Genomic DNA, 24549 nt, shown 5'->3' on the forward strand with positions numbered 1-24549 from the left:
CATTGAAGAAAATTTTTAAATCATAGATAAGGAAAAACTTGCAGAATACTAAAAGATAACCATTATTGACAACTTGCTATAAAACCTTTCAGACCTTTTTCTTGGCAAATATATGTGTAACGTGCACTTCTGGCTGGTCACACTGGAACAGCAAGGCTGCTAGTGCAAACCCCTCACCCTTTCTCTACCATGTCTTTTTTGCATCCATTGGCAGCTTTGGGAACTTTTGAATGGGGAGAGGAGCCCATTCTTTCCCAGGGTGTGGAGGCTTTGGGGCTTTGGCTCTGACATTAGCATTCTCTAGGGAGCAAAGGCAGTTGGGAAGTTTCTCAATATGGCTTTATGGGCAGTGGTGATGGTAAAGGAGAATCAGAAGAGAAAGATGGATCCTGCATTGTGAATATAGCTGATAGACTTGGTGGCTATTAGGTGAAGCACCTTTTTTACAAGACACAAATAACTTGAGGGGTTCTAATACCTAACATTCAAGCCAGTTCTGTCTTAGCCATAATGATTTGACTGTAAGAATGGAAGTATGACATTAACAGGAAGGTGAAACCTGACACAATTAATTTCAGATACATTTGTGAAAATGGGATCACTTTGTGTGTATTGTTTTTCACCACTGTATTATAAACATATTAGTGTATATTTATCTTAAAAATAGTTACTGACTAAATAATAATACATTTTGGGAATACATCAGTGTTTAAGTGATTTCCTTTTATTGGAATCTTAGCCTGCTGATGTATTTTTTGCTATTATAAATAATAGTTGAACGGATATCCTTTATATGCATATTTTTAATTAAATTATTTTTTACCTTAAAATTTTATTTTTCATTTTACAGAGAGCGCTTGCAAGTTTGGGAGGGGGTTGAAGGGAGAGAGAGACAGAGACAGAGAGACATGGAGGGAGGGAGGGAGGGAATGAATCTCAAGCAGGCTCCACACTGTCAGCACAGAGCCCAACAGAGGGCTTGATCCCATGACCCTGGGATCCTGACCTGAGCTGAAATCAAGAGTCAGACCCTCAACTGGATCAGCCACCCATGTGCCTCTGTTTTTTACCTTTTCCCTCTACTTCACCCATTTCTCCCACTCCTCAGCCCCCACCTCTGACAACCACCAATTGGATCTTTGTGTCTATGAGCTTATTTTGTTTTGTTAGATTTTACATATAAGTGAGATAATACAGTATTCATCTTTCTCTGTTTCCCTTATTTCACTTCCATCCATGTTGTCACAAATGGCAAGATTTCATTGTTTCTTATGGCTAAATAATATCCTATTGTGTGTGTATATATATATATATATACACCATAAGTTCTTTATCCATTCATTGTGGATGGACAATTAGATTGTTTCCATACCTTGGCTATTGTAAATAGTGCTGCATTGAACATGGGAGTGCATATATCTTTTTGAATTAATGTTTTTGTTTTCTTTGGGGAAAACCCAGAGGTGGAGTTGCTGGGTCATATAATGGTAGTTCTTGTTTAATTTTTTGAAGAACCTACATACTGTCTTCCATAGTGGCTATACCAATTTACATTCTGATCAACAGTGCACAGGGTTCTTTTTTCTCTACATCCTCACCAACACTAGTTATTTCTTACCTTTTTGGTAATAGGCTTTCTAACAGGTATGAGATGATATCTCATTGTGGTTTTGTTTGCAGGGTCCTGATGTTAGGTGACTTTAACCTGTTTGCCATCTGTGTCTTCTTTGGGAAAATGTCTATTCAGATCTTCTGATAACTTAAAAAAATTTTTTTTAATGTTTATTTTTGAGAGAGAGGGAAACAGAGTGCAAGCAGAGAGAGGGAGGGAGACACAGAATCTGAAGCAGGCTCCAGGCTCTGAGCTGTCAGAGCCCCGACGTGGGGCTCAAATCACAAACCATGAGATTATGACCTGAGCTGAAGTCACCCCAAATACTTTAGCTTTGTAATAGAATTTGAAATCAGGGATTGTGATGCCTTCAACTTTTTTCTTTTCTCAAGATTGCTTTGGGGTCTTTTGTGGTTCTATACAAAGTTTAGGATTGTTTGTTATATTTCTGTGAAATATGCCTTTGGAATTTTGATAGGAATTGAATTGAATATGTAATTGCTTTGAGTAGTATGGACATTTTAACAATTATTTCAGTGTGTGGGCATGGAGTATCTTTTTATTTGTGTCTTCAATTTCTTTCATTTCAACACACAGCTCTTTCACCTCCTTGGTTAAATTTATTCCTAGGTGTTTTTTGATGCAATTATAAATGGGATTGTGTTCTTAATTTCTCTTTTTGCTAGCTTGTTATTAGTGTATAGAAACACAACAGGTTTTTGTGTTGATTTTATATGTTGCAATATTAGTGAATTTGTTTATTCTAACATCTTTTTGATGGAGTCTTTAGGGTTTTCTATACATAATGTCATCAGCTAATAGTGACACTTTTACTTCATTTTAAATTTGGTTGCCTTTTATTTCTTTTTCTTGCCTAATTGCTCTGGCTAGGATTTCTAATACTGTGTTGGATAAAAGTGGCCAGAGTGAACATCCTTGTTGTGTTCCTGGTTTTAGAGGAAAAGTTTTTCGGTTTCACAGTTAAATATGGTGTTAGCTTTGGGCTTTATTATGTTGAGGTACATTTTCACCTTGTTGAGAGTTTTTGTAATAAATGGATGTTTAATTTTGTCTAATGCATTTCCTGCATCTATTGAGATGATCATATGACTTTTATCCTTAATTTTGTTAATGTAATATATATCACATTGACTGATTTGTGATCCTTAGAGTAAATCCCACTTGATCATGATGTATGATCTTTTTAAAGTATTGTTGAATTCTATTTGCTAATGTTTTGAGGATTTTTACATCTGTGTGAATAAGGGACATTAGTCTGTACCTTTTTTTCTTGTGGTATCCTTGTTGGTTTTGGTACTAGGGTAATGTTGGCTTCATAAAATGAGTTTAGTAGAATTACCTCCTCTTCTGTTTTTGGATGAGTTTGAAAAGGATTAGTGTTAATTCTTTTTTAAATGTTTGGTAGAATTCACCAGTGAAGCTGTTTGGTCCTGGACTTTTGTTTGTTGGGAGGGTTTTGATTACTGATTCAGTCTCCTTACTAGTAATCAGTCTGCTCAGATTTTCTGTTTTATCATGATGCAGTCTTGGTAGGCTGTATGTTTCTAGGAGGTTATTCATTTCTTCTAGGTTGTCCAGTTTGTTGGTGTATGATTATTCATACTAATGTTATGATCCTTTATATTTTTATAGTACCAGTTGTAACATCTCTTTCATATCTGATTTTAGTTGAGTCCTTTCTCTCTTTTTTTGGTTAGTCTGACTAAGGTTTATCAATTTTGTTTATCTTTTCAGAGAATTAGCTCTTAGTTTTATCAGTCTTCTCTAGTATCTTTTTAATTTCTTTATCATTGATTTCTACTCTAATCTTTGTTATTCCCTTACATCTACTAACTATGGGCTCTATTCTGTTTTTTTTCTACTTTTTGAGGTATAAAGTTAGATCATTTGAGACTTTTCTTATTGCTTGAAGTAGGCATTTATCACTGTGAACTTCTCTCTTAGAACTGCTTTTGCTCGTGGTGTGCCTGGGTTGCTCAGTCAGTTAAGCATCCAACTTTGGCTCAGGTCATGATCTCATGGTCTGTGAGTTTGAGCCCCATGTTAGGCTCTGTACTAACAGCTCAGAGTCTGGAGCCTGTTTTGGATTCTGTGTCCCTCTCTTTCTCTGCCCCTCCCCCACTCACACTGTCTCACTCTAAAAAATAAATAAAACATAAAAATAATAATAGTAAATGAACTGCTTTTGCTGCATCCCCAAAATTTTAGTGTTATAATTGAATTTTTGTTTGTTTCAGGATATTTTTGATTGTATAAAATTTTTCTGGGGTGCCTGGCTGGTTCAGTTGGTAGAGCATGCAACTCTTAATCACAGGGTTCTGAGTTCAAGCCCCATGTTCAGTGTGGAGCCTAGTTTTATATTGCTGTGGTTGGAAAAGATGCTTGATATGATTTCAGTCCTCTTAAATTTATTAAGACTTACTTGTGGTCAACATATGATCTATTCTAGAGAATGTTTTCTGTGCACTTGAGAAGAATGTATATTCTGTTGCTTTTGGAGGGAATGTTCTATATATACAGTTAAGTCCGTCTGATCTGACATGTCATTTAAGGCTGATGTTTCCCTATTGATTTTCTGTCTGGATGATCTATCCATTGGCATAAGTGAGGTATTAAAGTTCCCTGCTATTATTGTATTGCTGTCTATTTCTCCATTGAGGTCTGTTAATATTTGCTTTATATATTTTGGTGCTCCTATAAATATTTACAACTATTGTATCCTTTTACTGGATTGACCCCTTCATCATTATGTAATGCCCTTATTTGTCTCTTATTATGTAGTCTTTGTTTTAAAATTGATTTTGTCTGGGCACCTGGGTGGCTCAGTCAGTTCAGTGTCCAACTCTTGATTTCGGCTCAGGTCATGATCTCATAGTTCATGGGAGCAAGCCCCTCATCAGTCTCTGTGCTGACAGTGTGGAACCTGCTTGGGATTCTCTCTCTCATCTATCTCTCTGTCTCTTCCCTGCTCATGCTCTCTCTCTCTCTAAACAAATAAAAAACATTCAAAAATAAATAAATAAAATTGATTTTGTTGGATATATGTATTAGCTACCCCAGCTTTCTTTTGGTTTCTTTTTTTTTTTTTTTTTTAATGTTTATTCATTTTTCAGAGAGAGACAGAGAGCATGAGCAGGTAAGGGGCAGAGAGAGAGAGAGGGAGACACAGAACTTGAAGCAGGCTCCAGGCTGTGAGGTGTCAGCACAGAGCCTGACATGGGGCTCAAACCCACGAACCGTGAGATCATGACCTGAGCCAAAGTTGGATGCTTAACTGACTGAGCCATCCAGGCACCCCTCTTTTTTTTTTTTTTTTTTAATTTTTTTTTCAACGTTTATTTATTTTTGGGACAGAGAGAGACAGAGCATGAACGGGGGAGGGGCAGAGAGAGAGGGAGACACAGAATCAGAAGCAGGCTCCAGGCTCTGAGCCATCAGCCCAGAGCCTGACGCGGGGCTCGAACTCACGGACCGCGAGATCGTGACCTGGCTGAAGTCGGACGCTTAACCAACTGCGCCACCCAGGCGCCCCCTTTTTTTTTTTTTAAACATTTATTTCTTTATTTTTGAGAAAGAGAGTGAGCACAAGTGGGGGAGGGGCAGAGAGAGCGGGGGCAAGGTGGCAGGGGGACACAGAATCTGAAGCAGGCTCCAGACCCCTCTAATGCGGGGCTTGAACCCATGCACCACAAGATCATGACCTGAGCCTAAGTCAGACACTTAACTGACTGAACCACCTAGGCACCCTCTTTTGGTTTCTATTGCATGGAATATCTTTTACCATGCCTTTACTTTCAGTCTCTGTATGTCATTACATCTAAAGTGAGTCTCTTACAGGCAGCATATACATGGGTCTTGTGTTTTGTTTTGGTTTTGTTCTTGGTGTTTTATTTTTATTTTGAGAGGGGGCGGGGAGAGGGGTAGAGACAGAGGGAGACAGAATCTGAAGCAGTCTCAAGCTCTGAGCTGTCAGCACAGAGCCAGACACAGGGCTCAGCCACGGGATCATGACCTGAGCCGAAGTAGGACACTTAACTGAGCCATCCAGGCACCCTGGGTCTTGTTTTTTTAATCCATTCAGCCACTCTATATCTTTTTTTTTTTTTTTTTTTTTAAATAAGCTCTATGCCCAACGTGGTGTTTGAACTCACAACCCTGAGATCAAGAGTCATATGCTCTACCGACTGAGCCAGCCAGGTGCCCCACCACTCTGTCTTTTGATTAGAATTTAGTTCATTTACAGTTAAAGTACTGGACTCCTGGCTGGTTCAGTCATTAAGCATCTGACTTTAGCTCAGGTCATGATCTTACAGTTCGTGAGTTTGAGTCCCTCTTCGGGTGAGCTCTAGCCCCGCTTTCGGTAAGCCCCTCTTCTCTCTCTCCATCTCTCTCTGCCCTCTCACGTGTGCCCTCCCTCTTAAAAAAGAAAAAAAAAATACAGTTTAAGTAATTAATGATAGGCATATGCTTGTTGCCATAGCGTTCATTGTTTTCTGGCTGTTTTTGTAGTTCCTTTCTGTTCTTTTCTTGCTATCTTCCTTTCTGGTTTGATGACTTTCTCTAGTGTTATGCTTATATTTTTTTAATCTTTTGTGTGTTTACTTTAAGTTTTTGTTTGGGGGTTTACATATAACAACTAATAGCCATCTGTTTTAAGTCAATAACTTAAGTTTGATTCCATTCTCTTTTTTTAAACTTCTTTTTTTTTTAAGTTTATTTAGTTATTTTGGGAGAGAGAGGGAGTGTGCAAGCAGAGGAAGGGCAGAGAGAGAGGGAGAGAGAATCCTAAGTCTGCAAGGAGCCGGACTCAATCCCACAAACTGTGAGATCATGTCCTGAGCCAAAATCGAGAGTCGGATACTTAACTGACTGAGCCACCCAGGTGCCCCAAGTTTGATCCCATTCTAAATCTCAACATTCTAACTTCCCTTGCTACATTTTATGTACATTTTAAGATTTTTGACATGTTACTAAATTGCATTTATTAATAGGCTCTGTGCTTATACACACCATCCCGAAGCTGAGCTCCACTTTATTTTGTAATGAAGCTAAAACATAGTAAGGTACTATTTTAAAGGCACTTGTTATTACATTATTAATTATTGTTACTATTATGTGAACTGGGTGTCCCATTAAATTCTGTAAATATAACAGCTTAGAGAAATAGGAGCTATTACAGTGCTTAGCCCAAAGTAGAAATTTTGTCAGAACATTTTCCATTGGTGCATCAGGGTAGTAATTATATGCTTCTGGACAAGAAGGTAATGGTAATGTGTAGATGTTGTGTTAGGTTGTTGGGGTGATGTGTGGTGTTTCCCCCACTCCAGATTTCTTTATGTTGCTTTTTCAGTAGCATTCATTAATCTGCAGTGTGCTTTCTGATAAGCAGCTCAAAATTTTCCTCCAGCAGGTAAAGCTAAAACCTGTTCTTCTAGTTGAAAATAATCTTATTGAACTTCTTATGGAAAAACAAGTATTTATTACATTTGTGGCATCTGTGATCCTAGAGCCCCACCCCACCTGTAAACCAAATATACTCTTACTTCTTTGAATGAAATGTCATTTCTTTAATCTAAACATAAAGACAAAACTCTAGAGCTTAAATATTAATTTAGTTATATTGGCCAGTTTTTCTTCCCTGGTTCTTTTAGTGTTTGGTGGAAATCCTTTCTGAAAGTCATGTTTTTAAATGGTTTGTGCAGTTGTTTCCTGTAGGTGTTAGAATTACTTTTCTTTGTATTCTAAATTTTCTCCAGTGAATTTATGCTGTTTTCATAAAATATATTTTATTTATTTTTTTTTTAATTTTTTTTTCAACATTTATTTATTTTTGGGACAGAGAGAGACAGAGCATGAACGGGCGAGGGGCAGAGAGAGAGGGAGACACAGAATCGGAAACAGGCTCCAGGCTCTGAGCCATCAGCCCAGAGCCCGACGCGGGGCTCGAACTCACAGACCGCGAGATCGTGACCTGGCTGAAGTCGGACGCTTAACCGACTGCGCCACCCAGGCGCCCCATGTTTTCATAAAATATATTTTAATCTGGAGTTCCTACTGTCCCCTACTCAGGTTCAGTAATTTGCTAGAATGGCTCACAGAACTCAGGAAAACAGTTTATTTACATTACCGGTGTATTATAAAGGGTACAACTCAAGAACAGCCAAATAGAAAGGGTGCACAGGGCAAGATATGTGGTGGAAGGGTGCAGAGTTTCCCTGTTTTCTCTGAGTGTGCCACTTTCCCAGCACCTCGATGTATTCACCAATCAGGAAGCTCTCTGAACCCCTTTGTTTAGAGTTTTTATGGAGATTCTATTCTGTAGGCAGGAATGATAAAATCATTGGCCATTGGTGAGTAAGTTGATCTCCAGCCACTTTCCTGCCTGGAGGTTAGGTAGTGGAGCTGGAAGTTCCAGCTCTCTAATTATATGGTCAAACTCTGGCAACCAGACCCCATCCTGAAGCCTACAGAGGCCCCCCAAAGTCACTTCATTAGCATAAACTCAGGTTTGGTTGAAACGTTTATTATTAATTACAAAATGACATTTCTTTCCTATCTCTCAGGAAATTCCAAGAGTTTTAGGATTTCTGTGCTAGGAACTGGAATGAAGACCAAATATATATTTTTTTCTTTTCCTTTTTTTTCCTTTTTTGTTTTGTTTTTGCTTTTTTCTTTTTTGAGAGAGAGCGCGCGCACATGTATGTGTGCACACATGCAGGTGAGGGGGAATGGCAGAGGGAGAGGGGGAGAGAGAATTTAAGCAGGCTCCACACCCAGCATGGAGCCCGATGCAGGGCTCAGTATCACAACCGTTAGATCACAGCCTGAGCCGAAATCAAGAGTCAGGACGCTTAGCCGACGATGCCACCCAGATGCCCCTATATTTCTTATTATATCACAAGACTCATTGTGCTTGCCATGGTTTGTTGCATACATTTGAGGTGATTTAATTGAATCTGAGCTCATTACTTTGTGTGGGAGCAGAATTTAGCTGCAGTGTATTAGCAGATTCAGTTGGTACAGGATTCTGTTTTTTTTTTTCAAAATGACAAAAGGATCAATTTATTAAGAGGACATTACAATAGTAAGTATGGATCACCGAATAGTGCATGATTCTTTATATTGAGCTAAACTCCCACTTCATTTTGGTGTCCACCCATAGTTTTGCTCTCTAGAGCAGTAGGGAGCAATTCCGCTCACTCTTCTGAAAGACTGCCTTTCAGATAAAGTGTTGTGTGGAAACCAGCTCTATCACTAACTTAATTCTGGAGTAAATCAACTTGAAAACAGGTAGCTATACTGTGAGGATAATGTAATTACTCCATACAGCCCCAAAACTGCAGAGTTAAAGCCTCCTGGTGCTAATGCACCACTTTCACTGTTGTTCTATTTCTGCTTTTCCACTGGAAGCCTATGTAAGTTTGTAGAAATAATCCCTTGGGATCTACCAGCTCTTAGAGCATCCCTCTCTACTCCTTCATCTTCCTGGTGTCCAGGTAAGTTCATAGCTTCACTGTGAATATTCCATTTGACAAGCTATTTGTAATATATTTGCTTATAACTAAAGACTTAAACGTTAAGCAAAGCAGAATGCTGTATTTTGATGCACAGAGTCCTTTTACATTTTTTGATTTGACATCTTTCCAGATGATACAGCAAAATGTATTTACTCTCTTAAGGCAAATCATTTCCAGGCAGTGAGGAAACAGATTTTATATCTCCCATGTGATTGTGCCCCTTAATATTTGTATGTGTCAAAAAGTTATCACAGTAAAAACCCCGGGGACCAGTGCCTGTTCACTTCTCTATACTGACTTTAAAATCTCTGTTCCTTGGGGTGCCTGGCTGGCTCGGTTGGAAGAGCATACAACTCTTGATCCTGAGGTAGTGATTTCAAGCCCCATGTTGGGTATAGAGGTTACTTAAATGAAAATAAAACTTAAAATTAGGCGCACCTGGCTGGCTCAGTCAGTAGAGCTTGCAACTGTTAATCTCAAGGCTGTGAGTTCAAGCCTCACATTGGGCATGGAGCGAACTTAAAAAAATAAAATAAAAATAAATTAAAAAAAATAGCTGCCTGTTATATTTGTTTGTATCAGCTACATGTAGTATGAGGGAGTTTGAGTAGCATACCTGTTTGGAGACTTTATGAAAAAGCGAATCTTGTCATAAGGGACTACAAATAATCACAGAATGCCATCAGTGATTCTATTCATGTCTGTTTCTGAATATTTCAAGAAGTCCAACTCAGTTCAGATACTACGCAGGCTCTCCAATCCTGAACTTTGTTTAATTCAATTTATTTTTTTATATATAGTTCACAAATCAAGGACTTAATTAATAAACACTGAAAAGTTATCTTCCTCCTTACATTTTCTCATCTACTCAGGTGCTGTCTCAGGTATTATTAGCTTTTTATGTATCCTTCCAGAATTCATTCATGTACAAGCAAACTGTATATTATTTACTTCCTTTCTTGGTACACAGTTTCTCACCTTTTTTTTTTTTTTAGTCAAAAAAAAAAAAAAAATAGCATATCTCATGGAAACTTCCCTAAACATTTTTTTACAGCTTCATGGTATTACATTGTGCACATGTTCCCCTAATTTACTAATCAGACACTCTTGGCAGGCATTTAGGTTTGTTTCTATTTTTTTCTAGGTTTTTAAAAAAAAAATAATCTTGCACAGTATACCTATGTGAAAATACATTCTAGAGCCATCTTAATTTTATGGGGCTAGTATAAATAGAAAAACACTGACTATGGTCAGGAGGTTCAACTTTTTTTTTTAAGTCTATTTATTTTGAGAGAGAGAAAGAGGCAGAGAAAGAGAAAGAGAGAGAGAGAGACAGAGAGACAGAGAGAGAGAATCCTAAGCAGGCTCTGGCTCAGTCTCAAGAACCATGAAATCATAACCTGAGCCAAAATCAGGAGTTGGATGCTTAACCAACTGAGCTACCCAGGCACCCCAAGAGGTTCAACTTTAATTGATTTAGCTATTATTCTTTATTCTGAGAGGGGCCTTGAGTTATTGGAGAATAAGAGAAATGAACTTATCAAACTTTGAAGGTTAGGAAAATGATATCCATTTAACCTTTTTTTTTTTTTTTTTTTTTTTTTTTTTTTAGCCTTTTAAGTAGAGAAATTTTACTGCACATTACTACCCTTCACAGACTTTAGAGGCATCTTTAACTTCTTTTCTTCCCCCTTCTACTGTCAGTCCAGTCAGTCACCACGTGTTTTGCTTCTCCCATCCTAGTACTATTTGTATTTGACCCTTTTCCATTCCCACTTCAGCATCTTATCCAGCCTAGTTATTCACGCCAGGATATATCTGCACTCAGACTTTTCTGTGTGCATAATACTGGTAATGAATACCTCCTGGGGTATTCAATACTGGTATTAAATACCTTCTGTGTACCAGTCACTGTACTAACTGCTCCTTATGTACTGATCATTTCAATCCTCACAACTACTCTCTGGGATGATAGTAATATTTCCATTTCACAGGTGAAGAAATTGAGGCGCAGAGATTATATAGCTAAGAAGTAATGGAGTCAAACAGCTATAAAATGGTCTCAGTTCTTGAAAAGTTAATGTCCTAATTAGAACAAATAGGAAGCCATTCCTTCAAACTAGGAATGCTACACTAGTCCAGAGAAGAAAGGAAGGAGAGGACTGAGAAAATGGAGATTTTTAAAAAAATGTTTATTCATTTTTGGGACGCCTTGGTGGCTTAGTTGGTTAAATGTTCCACTTCGGCTCAGGTCATGATCTCACAGTTCATGGGTTCAAGCACCACATCAGGCTCTGTGCTGACAGCTCAGAGCTTGGAGCCTGCTTTGGATTCTGTGTCTAGCTCTCTCTCTACCGCTCCCCTGCTCATGCTCTCTCTCTCAAAAGTGAGAACAAAATGTTTATTCACTTTTGAGAGAGTGCAAGCAGAGGTGGGGCAAAGAGAGAGGGGGACAGAGGATCCAAAGCGGGCTTTGCACTGACAGTAGCGAGCCAGATGTGGGTCTTGAACCCACAAACCGTGAGATCATGACCTGAGCTGAAGTTGGACGCTCAACTGAGTGAGCCACCCAGGTACCCCAAAAATGGAGATTTTTATAGAAGAGAGTGATGTAGGTGAATAAATGGTGGTTATTTGTAAGCACATGCTAGACAGGGAAAAAATCATGAGTACCCCAGGACTGAGTTTGTAAAATTGTCAAATTCTTTCAGCCAAACTAGCATTGAACTGTTGCATCATGTTCATTTGGGAAGTTTTTAAAATATTGTTGGTTCCTGGGGCGCCTGGGTGGCGCAGTCGGTTAAGCGTCCGACTTCAGCCAGGTCACGATCTCGCGGTCCGTGAGTTTGAGCCCCGCGTCGGGCTCTGGGCTGATGGCTCAGAGCCTGGAGCCTGTTTCTGATTCTGTGTCTCCCTCTCTCTCTGCCCCTCCCCCCGTTCATGCTCTGTCTCTCTCTGTCCCAAAAATAAATAAACGTTGAAAAAAAAAATTTTTTTAAATATTGTTGGTTCCTGACCCCATCCCTGAGCTGCTCCTGAATTAGATGGTGTGAGGTAGAGCCGTAGAATCTGTGGTATTGCTGTCATCACAGGCTATTCTTAAGCATAGACAGACCAGATTACCAATGGCTAAAGAAGGAAGAAGATACTGTGGTTGACTAGAACGAGAGGATGCTTTATGTGAGAAATATTTAGAGTTAATATGAGTAGGGCCAAATCCTATGAGGAAAGGCCAGGCTAAAGAGTTCAGAGTTGAAGCAGTAGTCAGAGAGTAAGTCACTGGGTTGGTCAGCAGATCTGTTAGGAGCAGTGTTCTAAGCAGACTTTTCTGGCAGCAATATGCAGAAAAGAAAGACAGGAATAAGAACCAAGCTAGGAGACAGTTACAGGAAACTGAGAACCATAACATGACTGTGAGAGTAGGCATTTTCATGTCTACAAAGACATGAATTAGTAAATTAGTGATCCAAGGTTCAACCCCGTGAAGAATATTTTATGTGCAAAGAGTATCAAAAAATAAGAGACCTGGGGTGCCTGGCTGGCTTAGTTGTTGGAGCATTCAATTCTTGATCTCAGGGTTGTGAGTTCGAGCCTCATGCTGGATGTAGAGATTACTTATAAAATGAAAGGAAGAGGGGCGCCTGGGTGGCTCAGTTGGTTAAGCGGCCGACTTCAGCTAGGGTCATGATCTCGCGGTCTGTGAGTTCGAGCCCCGCGTCGGGCTCTGTGCTGACAGCCTGGAGCCTGGAGCCTGTTTCCGATTCTGTGTCTCCCTCTCTCTCTACCCCTCGCCCGTTCATGCTCTGTCTCTCTCTGTCCCAAAAATAAACAAACGTTGAAAAAAAAAAAAAAAGAGAGAGAGAGAGAGAGAGGCAGAGAGAAAGGGAGAATCCCAAGCAGACTCCATACTGTCAGCACAGATCCTGATGCAGGGCTTGAACTCATGAACTGTGAGATCATGACCTGAACTGAAACCAAGACTCAGACACTTAACTGAGTACCCAAGTGTCCCAATGGTATTTGCTTTAAAAACAACAACAACAGGGGCGCCTGGGTGGCGCAGTCGGTTAAGCGTCCGACTTCAGCTAGGTCACGATCTCGCGGTCTGTGAGTTCGAGCCCCGCGTCGGGCTCTGGGCTGATGGCTCAGAGCCTGGAGCCTGTTTCCGATTCTGTGTCTCCCTCTCTCTCTGCCCTTCGCCCGTTCAAGCTCTGTCTCTCTCTGTCCCAAAAATAAATAAACGTTGAAAAAATAAATAAATAAATAAAATAAAAACAACAACAACAAAAACCCTCTCATGTGGTGCCTGGGTGGCTTCAGTCCCTTAACACACTCCGAGTTTTGATTTCGGCTCGTTATGATATCATGGTTCATGAGATAGAGCCCCATGTAGGGCTCTGTGCTGACAGTGCGGAGCCTGCTTGGTATTCTTTCTCCCTCTCTCTCTGTCCCTTCCTTGCTTACACTCTCGTTCTCTATCTCTTAAAATAGGGGCTCCTGGGTGGCTCAGTTGATTACGTGTCTAATTCAATTTCAGGTCAGGCCATGATCTCACAGTTCGTGAATTCAAGCCCTACATCAGAATCTGTGCTGACAGTGTGGATCCTCTCCCCCTCTCTCTGCCCCTTCTTCGCGCGCGCGCTCTCTCTCTCTCTCTCTCTCTCTCTCAATAAATAAATAAATAAATAAATAAATAAATAAATAACTTAAAAAAAAGAAATCTGTCTTCTGTAATTTTCATTTATGACAACTGAGTTCTCTAATATACATCAATTATAAGTCTGTTTTATTTAGCAGAAATTTGTTAGGCTCATACCATGGGCCAGCACTGTGTTAGGTACTTGTAATAATGAATTAAATAAGACATGGCTGCCTGAGGAGCTGGGAGAAACTATTACTGACACACACAGCCCTGACTTCTTTCTCCTGATAAATGGATAGATTTTAGAATATCTGTATCTGAATCCAACTTCTTTTTGTTAAAAAAGAAGGCCAAATTACTATCTCTTTGAGAATATCATTCAAGGGATCTTTAATTTATATATTATACAATTCACATGGTTCCTTTTCCTTAAGCTCTGTTATTTTTTCATGTTGCTTTTGTAATTAAAATTCAGAATTTTCCTGTCCTGAGGTAGAGTGTCTTTACTGTACATCAGGTGGTTTTAACCTGGGTTTTGTAGATCTCAGTATATCTGGGGATGGGTGGCTTTGTGGGTTCATGAACCTTCCCAAATCATATGCAAAATTGAGTGTGTATACATGGATTCTTAGAGTGGAAAGAGTCCTTAATTTTTCTAAAATTCTCAAAGGATTCTGTCACACCAAAATATTAAGAACCACTGTATATTAAAATCTTCATTTAATAGGTTTTGTCTTATGACTATTTTGTACCATTTACCATTTAGATTTTCTCACAAGAAGAAAGGAAAATTCAAGATGTAATATTTCATAATTGTATTTCTTAAAATGTGTATACAATTTTTCATTGTATATTTTCAAATGTGTAATACAATTTTTGAAAATGGCACTTGAACATTAGAATTTATTCTTAAATTATCTAACAATATTATAACCATGCTACATTTTTTGTTGCAAATATATTTGTTGTTTGTCTTTAGTGCCAGGACCTTCTGGTGATAATGGCATCAGTATTACCATGATCTTGATGGCCTGGATGGTTATTGCAGTGATTTTGTTTCTACTGAGACCTCCTAATCTAAGAGGATCCAATCTTACTGGAAAGCCAACCAGTCCTCATAATGTAAGTGTTGTGGATTAGAAATTCATTTGGGTAGGGGTGGGTGTGGCCTGGGAATGGGAGGAGTTTGTTTTGACTGAAATATCTGAATTAGCAAAAGGAAGATTTAACTCATGGAATAAGTTCTTCCTGTGTAGTTCTTGTAAATCTTGCAACCCCAAAAGGCTTAATCTTCATGGAGTTACATATAGAGAGAAACACAGACCAGTAGCCCAAAAAGAGTTGTAGAATGAATTCCAATCTTTACTCACATTCCAGTCTTTCTCAACATAGAAAATGATCCAGTTCATAATAATCCACAGCAGTACTTCTCAAATCTCAGTCTTTCACTCCCCAGTTCCTCACAGTTGATCCCTTGCTTCTCATGGTTCCCGTTCTGTAAATTCTCTTACTAGCTATAGTTCATATTTTTCCCTCTACTTCACTTTTTCCCCTTCTGTCCTAGCTATTAAATTCAGTAGAGACCCTGAGCCTATCTGGCTAAATCCTGTTTTCCTTTTGTTTTCCCATCCAGTTTCTCTTAAAAACTCATCCAGTTCTGCATCATAATAGATCAAATGCTGGCAAAGGAGAGATAGGATCATTCATGTTGATAAATCTTGATAGTCATGATTACTACCATTTATAGAACCTAGGTAAAAAATAGCATAAATAAAGTGACCCAACAGTGAGTGTTTTGTGCTATCTTGAATAGAAGAAACTCCACTGAAGGATTCCTTTTAATTGTTTGGAGAACCAGCATTTGGTTTGGTTTCTATTTGACTTGGATGTTATCTCTTGAAAAATATTTCCATGATGAATTCATTGTTGAACACCAAATTATCCCACTAATTCCCTTCTCCAACCTTCACCATATGGAATTGCTAAAATAATTTCTTCTTTTCCACAATCTGTGTTGTTATTATTAGAAGTTTAGTTAAACTAATTTCTTACATAGGAGAAAGCAAATGATAATCAGTGCTTTTTTTTTTTTAATAGAACATTTAGTTATGTAGCCATGCTGATTTTAAGAAAGAAAGCATCATTAGCACGATATAAAGGGCCTTAAATTTATTTTTTGGTTTTCATGGAGAGGAAGGTATCCATAAAACAGCTTGTATGTTGTCTTGATAAGGTGCTTTCTCCTCAGCCTTTTTTCTTACTTTCTATGCATAGTTTTACTACTTTCATATCAAAGACCAACTTCCTCAACTTTTGGAGCTAAAGAAGTTCAACTTAATAAGCTGGTTTAGAAGCCATCAAAACTGACAGAAATCTAAGATAATAGTCACTAAATCTTATTTCATTGTAGGCCAGCAGTTCTAGAAGAGTAGGCCCACTGCCCTAAGAATAAGCAAGAAAACATATTGACTAATTTTAGGCTATAGTTCACATTTTGACCTTATTTGAAAAATTGACCACCCTCAACTGGGGCCTCCTATAGCAGGTCACAGTAAATAAATGGAATCTTCTTGAAGGTTTCTAAAGCTTTGATCTTTCCTTTACAGTTCAAATACTTTCTCTTGCAAGTAACAAAAATCAGCTTGGCCTGGTTTAAACAAGTGGCTTTATTGGTTTACACATTAGAAAATCCAGAAAGGTTGTAGGATCAGTGTTTTAGGTTGTTTAACAGTATCATCGAAGCCCTACTTTCTTTCCTCAGACCATCAGCTTCATTCCAAAGTGAGCTCCCTTTGTGGTCATAGGATGCCTGCCAACAGCATCTGGAGTCACATGCTTCCTCATTGACATTCTGTAGTGAGAAACAAAAATCTCTAGCTTCTCTTTGGTTGTACTGAGCTCAGTCATCTTAGCAAGAGGGATGATGCTACCTTTATTGGTTTAAATATCACTTCTGGAGCTGTCAGCAAGAGCAGTTTCCTCCATATCATACTACTGTTATACAGTTTTCCTTTCTTCTGTGCTACAGGGAGGAATGAAACAAACATTGGTGAATTACAGTGTTAATCTAGTGTTCCCTTGTGCAGAAACATATAAAAAGTTCAAATAAGTATATGATTAGGGATTGGAGGGTGGTGGGCATGCTGCTCAACACTTACTATATGTGTTAGATTAGTTGCACTGGGATTTAAGAAGTAAATTCCATAATTTCTGTCTTTCTAATGCCAGGGACAAGATCCACCAGCCCCTCCTGTGGACTAACTTTGTGATATGGGAAGTGAAAATAGTTAACACCTTGCACGACCAAATGAACGAAGATGACCAGAGTACTCTTAACCCCATTAGAACTGTTTTTCCTTTTGCATCTGCAATATGGGATGGTATTGTTTTCATGAGCCTCTAGAAATTTCACTTGCAAGCTTATTTTTGCTTCCTGTGTTATCACCATTCCTTTTTACAGCATATTTGAGTAAATGATTATATTAAAAAAAAGTTACATGGGCTTTTTTGGTTATCCTACACTTAAACATTCCACTCATTCTGTTTGTAACTGTGATCATAATTTTTGTGATGATTTCTGGCCTGATTGAAGGAAATTTGAGATCTCTGCATTTAAATATTTTAAATAGTTTTGATAGGTTTTAAAATTGCTTTTTTTTTTTTCATTAGTTATTTATAAAGTTACTTGGGGTTGTCTGAGATTGTATGAAAAAAATTAGAACCACACTGTATTTACATTTACCTTGATTTGCGGGTGGCAGTTATCTCTAGTTCTTGGGACTGTGGCAGCCTTTGGAATATTTTACAGTTCTGTGTCATCCACTACAACTGGCTTATGTGGCTAGAAAAGGAAGGGAGAAGAAATGAAATAGTTGTTTACTAAGTTTTTTATTCCCGTAAAAATGTCTAATATTAGGAGAACTTTAAACATGATTTAAATATGGTGGATGATTTACAGTCCATTATAGCCTTACAAGGTTTGTGAAAGGAGGAAAAAAGTTAATTCTTTCTGCCTTTGCCAAGTATATTCTATACAGTAATAATTTAAGCTATAATTTATTTGTTAAATGGGTGCCTCTCAGGAACCTTCTTTTCTGTTCTAACACTTCCCTGTTAAATGGAACTATCTTAAAGCTGTATTGGGGACCTATTTGGTTACTGATATTTGGATGCTCTTTACTTATTTAGTCTTTTTTCTGTGAAGAAAAAATTGAATCTTTTATTATCCTTCTTACTTTAAAATATATTTGATGAATTCTTAGTTTACTCCAAGGGAGAAGGAGGAAAATGAAAAAGCAATCAAGGATCTTTTTCTCACCCCTTATCTCATTCTTGTTTATAATAGGATGGATTGGGGTGAGGAGGAGTATTAATATAAGTAAAATTTTGAAATGTATGAAAAGTAAAAGGTTGCATTGTTTTGCTCAGTTTGAAAGAAAATACAAATGGCATAAAAACGAAGTCTGCATGACCCATGTGGTTATGGAATTTTTTCTTAGCAAGTGATTACAGATGGTTTATGGGGGCTAGAAGATCTTTTGCTATCAATGTAAGGATTTTTCCCCCAGATGAGTCTAGCTTTTCACTGTATTGATCTGAGAAATTACTTGTATGAATTAATAAACTTCTCTATATCATTGTACTGTTTAATAGAGTCTCTGATACAATTGTGTGATGCTCATAGGGTATTTTCCCCCCTTTATTATGATTACATTTTAGGCCATAAACATTTTAAGGGCTTCATTCATTATATAATCCAATATTGACTGCTTGCATTCCTTTTGTGCATCTTGGCTTTGTGCTTAATTTCTTGACATAATATAACCTACTCAATTACTTTATGCTAATTGAAGGGTATCATAACACAGGTAAGTCAAATCTTGGATAATTGAACACCAGAAGTTTAAAGTTCTTCCTCTTGCTGGGCCTGGAAACCTTCCCAGCTTTATAGCTGTTAGAGTATTTAATGCAGAAAGGGCAGGAATGGCATAGGATGGAGCTAAATCTCTGTAAGCATTCCTTTTTCTGCCCTTGCCCCCTAGACTTTGAAGGCTTACACATATATCCTAACAGTCTTTTCTCTAAGCTGCTACAAAGCCAATCTTTGGCAGAGATACTGATGTATTTACTGAATCTGTGGCTCACAAATAATTGAGAATTGGCTTTGGTTGAAGCCAACTGGCCTAGACCTGGAAACAGAATGTCTAGTATTAGCTAGAGACCTGCAAATCTAGATTCTTATTCCTGGTTCTTCATTTCTGTTATGTACACTTAATTGATAGTACATCTAGAATATTAACCTTTTCTATATGGACCATCTATTTAATTAGCAACAAAGCTCCTAGAGAAGTAGTTTTGGGTTTTTTGCTTATAAAATTTCTCTGTATTCCTGAGAAAGACCATGTACTACTGCATATAAAGTATTCCTGTTAACCTAACTAGTAATTTATATTATTCTATTTAATTCTTAAACTTCTACATGTGGCCTTCTTATTGAGCACACTCTTAGTCATTACTTGGCTTGTAAACATTCACCTGAACTGTGGCTACAATCATTTTTAAATAATCTGGAAAAAAGAAAGCTAAAGCTTCACACTTTAATTTTTGGCTCTTAAATATTCCACAACTAACATTAAGTTAATTTTATTTAAGAGTGATTTGATGTACCTTATGCAAAGTAATGTTTTCTTTCCATATGGAAAAAGTTAACATTGGAACTGTGTATAGTAAAAGATTTTATCATGTATCTACCCAAGCACTATCCCATAGCCAGCAAGTCATATTTTAAACTTGCAGAGATTTTCCAAAGTAACTGTTAGGTTCAGCTATTCCATGGTTACTTTTAGTGTCATTGCGTGGTATGTGATGTGGTAGTATTTATAGAATTACTGAATTTTTATATTTTCAAAGAAACCTTGGAAATTTGTCACTCTGAATTAAAGTCTGTCACTCTACATAAACATGTGCTAAAATTGGACCAGCGCATCAGCTTACAATACAAAATAGCAACTTGAAGGAGAAATGAAGCGTTTACACATAATGGGTTAAATTTTTGTTGTTGCAATAGTAGGTTTAGTCTTAACATAATATTTCTAAATGAAAAATCATATGTATTTGTTACCATGTCTGATGATTGCTTTGTTAAAAGCAAAAGTGGTCATGTGATGTACTAAATATTAATTGCTGTTTTTAAATGTTTAAATCATGCCAAACAAATCATGTCTGTGCCATCCAGGGTTTATTGTAATCTTTTACTGAGTACTTGGACTGGGATAAAGGGCTTGTACTATGCACTTTTTATTAATGAATAAATAGAAAACGTTACTAATGCATTGTTTTCTGTTTGGCTTTTGTGGGAATTGAAGCAAACATCTTTTGCTTAGTAAAATGTTAACATTCTTTATTAAACAATTTCTTTGTAAGACTTTTTACTCCTAACTAAAGACATTCCATAGAGAAATGGAATTTTCAAGGAAAACATTTCTATAATAGCAGTAGGGCCAGTATTCAGAAGTAGGGATTCTGAGAAATCTTTAGGAAATTAGATTACAATTACATTTCTTTAGTTACTGTTTTTTAAATTTCTTCTAGGATACAGGGTTAATAGACATTTGCTTTGAGGGAATAATATCCAATAGTATTAATTATTTGAGCAGACAGATGTTACCTAAAAGGAGCTAGACATGTAACTGTACTGAACACATGCCAAAGTAAGAATTTGCTTTTGTCCTGTGACCTGGAATGCATCCAGATAACTAAAGATTGTTAATCCCCCATGTTAATAAAGATTGTTAAAAAAATTTTTAGACAATTTTACAATTTTTTAAGCAATTTTACAATTGCTCTGGGCATGGTTATGGTATCAGTGTCTTTGTGATATTTAAGTGTTCTTTAAAACAGCAAAATTTGTGAAATACATAATTTCCTGAAGGCAGTTAATGATTTCAATCTCAAGTTTGTCATACATATGTCAGTAGATATCTGAACCCCTGTAATGATAAGTTTTCATTAAATGGTTCTGCAGTATTAGTTTTCCTCTTAGAAAGTGGAATTCTAATAAGTTTTTTCTTCCTGCCATTTCATCTGATAGTTTTCTCAGCTCCAAATCTCAGTTTATAGAGTTGGTTTTTCTCCCCACCAAAAAGTTCCATAAACACCAACTGTGATTATCTATCACGCTCAGATTTTTAAAAACTGGAGTTATCAAGGTGATCTTTTCCCATGGGAAACTTAACTTTGCATGTCTTTTCTCAAACAAATGGACTATGTTGGTTCAGTAAACATTTCAACAAGCGTTTATATTTGTTAATTGTTAAACTGTTTCTGCTTTAAAATGGGTGTTACTCAAAATTAGATTACGGAAACCATTTTAAATCATCAGATGCCAAATTAAGACGTCTATTGAAAGGGAGGTGGAAGATGTCTGGGAAGCAGGGAATATGTACGGGTAAAGAATAATATGTGTAATTTTAAGAATAAGGCAAATTTCGGGGCGCCTGGGTGGCGCAGTCGGTTAAGTGTCCGACTTCAGCCAGGTCACGATCTCGCGGTCCGTGAGTTCGAGCCCCGCGTCGGGCTCTGGGCTGATGGCTCAGAGCCTGGATCCTGCTTCCGATTCTGTGTCTCCCTCTCTGCTCCTCACCCGTTCATGCTCTGTCTCTCTCTGTCCCAAAAAATAAATAAATGTTGAAAAAAAATTTTTTAAAAAAATAAAAAAAAGAATAAGGCAACTTTCATATCAAAAAGTAATATTCCCTTATACAAAACTCTTCTTGTTTCTAGGAAATTTGGGAATGAGAAAAAAATATTTACAATCCCTGCAATACCAGAGGTCTTACCTCTTAAAAATCTGGTTCCTGGGGCGCCTGGGTGGCGCAGTCGGTTAAGCGTCCGACTTCAGCCAGGTCACGATCTCGCGGTCTGTGAGTTCGAGCCCCGCGTCAGGCAGGCTCTGGGCTGATGGCTCAGAGCCTGGAGCCTGTTTCCGATTCTGTGTCTCCCTCTCTCTCTGCCCCTCCTCCGTTCATGCTCTGTCTCTCTCTGTCCCAAAAATAAATGTTGAAAAAAAAATTTTTTTAAATAAATAAAAATAAAAATCTGGTTCCTATATTCTCATAACTCAGACACACATATTATGTCTTGATGATTAATGAATTTGAATTGCATTGTTTGTGAAGAACTGAGCAAAATTAAAGAGCACAAATACTACATAGCAAGTTCAGCATTATAGAATAAGTCTCCTATGTTGTTTTTAAATGAATCTGTTATATAGTTACTCATTAATTCAGTGCCAAAGGAAGAGGCACTGTACATTCAAAAGGCATTACAGACCCTGGCCTGAATGCAGCTCTCCCTGACAACTAATTAGTATAGAAACATTAAACTTTGGAAGTCTGGATGTTTTAAAGGTGATTCCTTAACAATTAATACAGCAAGTAAAATTTTGTGGTTACAACATATAGAACAAATACAAATCTGACACCAGAGCCTACACTACCAACACATGGATTAAGATTTACATCCTTGGGGCGCCTGGGTGGCGCAGTCGGTTCAGCGTCCGACTTCAGCCAGGTCACGATCTCGCGCTCCATGAGTTCGAGCCCCGCGTCGGGCTCTGGGCTGATGGCTCAGAGCCTGGAGCCTGTTTCTGATTCTGTGTCTCCCTCTCTCTCTGCCCCTCCCCCGTTCATGCTCTGTCTCTCTCTGTCCCAAAAATAAATAAAACGTTGAAAAAAAAATTTAAAAAAAATAAAAATAAAAAAATAAAAAAAAAAAGATTTACGTCCTTGTGGGTGTCAGTTAAGTGTCCAATTCTTGATTTTGGCTCAGGTCATGATCTCATGGTTCATGGGTTCAAGCCCCATGTCTGGCTCTGCACTGACAGTGCGGAGTCAGCTTGGGATTCTCTCTGTCCCTTCCTCTCCCTCTCCTCTCTCTGAAATAAATATTAAAAAAGGATTTATATCTTTGCAAATTTGCTTAGCCTTCAATTTTAATCTAACAACCTTTTCTTTAAAATTACATTTTACTCTATTTTGTTTTACATTATACCTCTGTCAACATCCTATTTCCCAGAGAGTTTCACCAGCAACAACCTACTGAAAGCTGATGTTCTCAGGCTTCAAGCATGATTCTGTTAGCCAAAGTTCAATCAGAAAATACAAGGCTTAAGGAACTATTGGGCTAAATAAAGTATAATTGAAAATTATATTTTCTCCATTGAAGGGGTAGTAATTTTCTCTCTACAACATCAAAAGTATTCTTTTCATTGTGTTGTAATATTTAAGAAATCAGAGTCAAATAGGTATAAACTAGCAACAGTTAAGGTTGAATAATTGTAGTAATATCCTTGTAATAAAAATAATCATAATAATCTTGTAATAAATTCTGATGCTAATCTATGAAAGTATCAAAGATATTAAAAGGGTGTTTTTGTTGAAAAAGCTGTTTTTTATCATTCTGTAATTTTTGTCCAATTCTCAAACTTCTATTTTAATTGTAGTGATTGTCTCATGCAATAAAAATATTTAGTATCGCCAATAGTGTTTTAGCCTTGGGGAAAAAGTACTCAAGTAGCTTTGTGTGAGTTTGGCTTAATGCTAAGGTAAACAATTCATTTAGTTCTTCTCACAATTCAAAGATAGCATATAGCTTATAGTAGTGACTCCCAAACTTTCTGGCTTGGGAGCCCCAAAGAACTTTTGTTTATATTATGCATTATATCTATCAATATATATACTGTGTCCAAAATTAGAACATTTAAAAGTATTAAGTATTTTAAAATAATAAACCCAATACATATTAGTAAAAAGGTTTTTATGAAAAAATAACCATTTTCCAAAATGAAAATTTAGTGAGAAGAGTGGCACTGTTTTACATTTTTGCAAAACTCTTTGATAGCTAGCTTAAAAGAGCTGGCTTTTTATTTCTACTTCTACATTCAATATGTTACATGTTCCCTTCTCATGAAACCGTGTGAATGTTAGTTTTTGATAACTAAATGACTACTGGTATTTTGAGCAGCCTATATACCTTGACTAAGGAAAACAAGTTATGTGAACCTTGGGGAGCCCACTTAATTCGGAGCACCACTTTCCTCATTTACTTATCAAATATGATACCTACCACTTTACAGACAACTGAAGTGAAGAGCAAATGAAATGTTTGTAAAAATGCTTTGTAAAGTCCTAAATAAATATTGTTACATAAAGGCTCTCATCGTCCCAATATACATACATACACACATGTACACACACACACATACGCATTCACACTCTCCCTTTTCAAAACCTAAGTTGTAAGGAAACTGGAAATTTGGGGCATTAACACTGAATTTCCATTGGAAAGAATTCACTCTACTAAGAATGGACAATGGAACCTTTAGGTCAGACGTGGCAAAAGAAAAACATTGAAGATTAAAACATTAAATAGAATATCACAGTTTCCAATCAAGATTTTAAAATCCTTGGATGGAAACTGGAAAGCAAATACATTTTGACTAATAGATTAATAAATCCATTGCAATGAAAGCTAAAGAGCACAGTATTAGACTGTGGTTCTCAACTTTGCCTGCACATTAAGATCTTTAAAAACCTGATGCTGGGGCGCCTGGGTGGCGCAGTCGGTTAAGCGTCCGACTTCAGCCAGGTCACGATCTCGCGGTCTGTGAGTTCGAGCCCCGCATCAGGCAGGCTCTGGGCTGATGGCTCAGAGCCTGGAGCCTGTTTCCGATTCTGTGTCTCCCTCTCTCTCTGCTC

General features: G+C 37.6%; 1 protein-coding gene and 2 long non-coding RNA genes across 3 annotated transcripts in view; 1 reads left to right on the forward strand and 2 right to left on the reverse strand.

Annotated features, from left to right (window-relative positions):
- Positions 1-20124, forward strand: part of SMIM14 (small integral membrane protein 14) — an 83115-nt gene extending 62991 nt beyond the window's left edge. The window contains exons 4-5 of the mRNA XM_040485356.1: positions 14772-14914; positions 17021-20124. Of these exons, the coding sequence (XP_040341290.1) occupies positions 14772-14914; positions 17021-17053 (176 nt within the window). The 3' untranslated portion in view covers positions 17054-20124. The remainder of the gene's footprint in view (positions 1-14771; positions 14915-17020) is intronic.
- LOC121036808 (uncharacterized) lies at positions 16440-16942 on the reverse strand. Its single transcript, XR_005793481.1, has 2 exons — positions 16723-16942; positions 16440-16643 (listed from the first exon to the last, which is right to left on the reverse strand). It is a non-coding gene; the product is annotated as an uncharacterized LOC121036808 (long non-coding RNA).
- The window catches only part of LOC121036803 (uncharacterized), a 15628-nt gene continuing 8510 nt past the window's right edge, over positions 17432-24549 (reverse strand). Inside the window, exon 2 of the long non-coding RNA XR_005793479.1 lies at positions 17432-17633. This is a non-coding gene — a long non-coding RNA (uncharacterized LOC121036803). The remainder of the gene's footprint in view (positions 17634-24549) is intronic.

Source organism: Herpailurus yagouaroundi, unplaced genomic scaffold (genome assembly GCF_014898765.1).
Source record: "Herpailurus yagouaroundi ecotype Mexico unplaced genomic scaffold, PumYag 28, whole genome shotgun sequence".
Taxonomy (NCBI): Eukaryota; Metazoa; Chordata; class Mammalia; order Carnivora; family Felidae; genus Herpailurus; species Herpailurus yagouaroundi.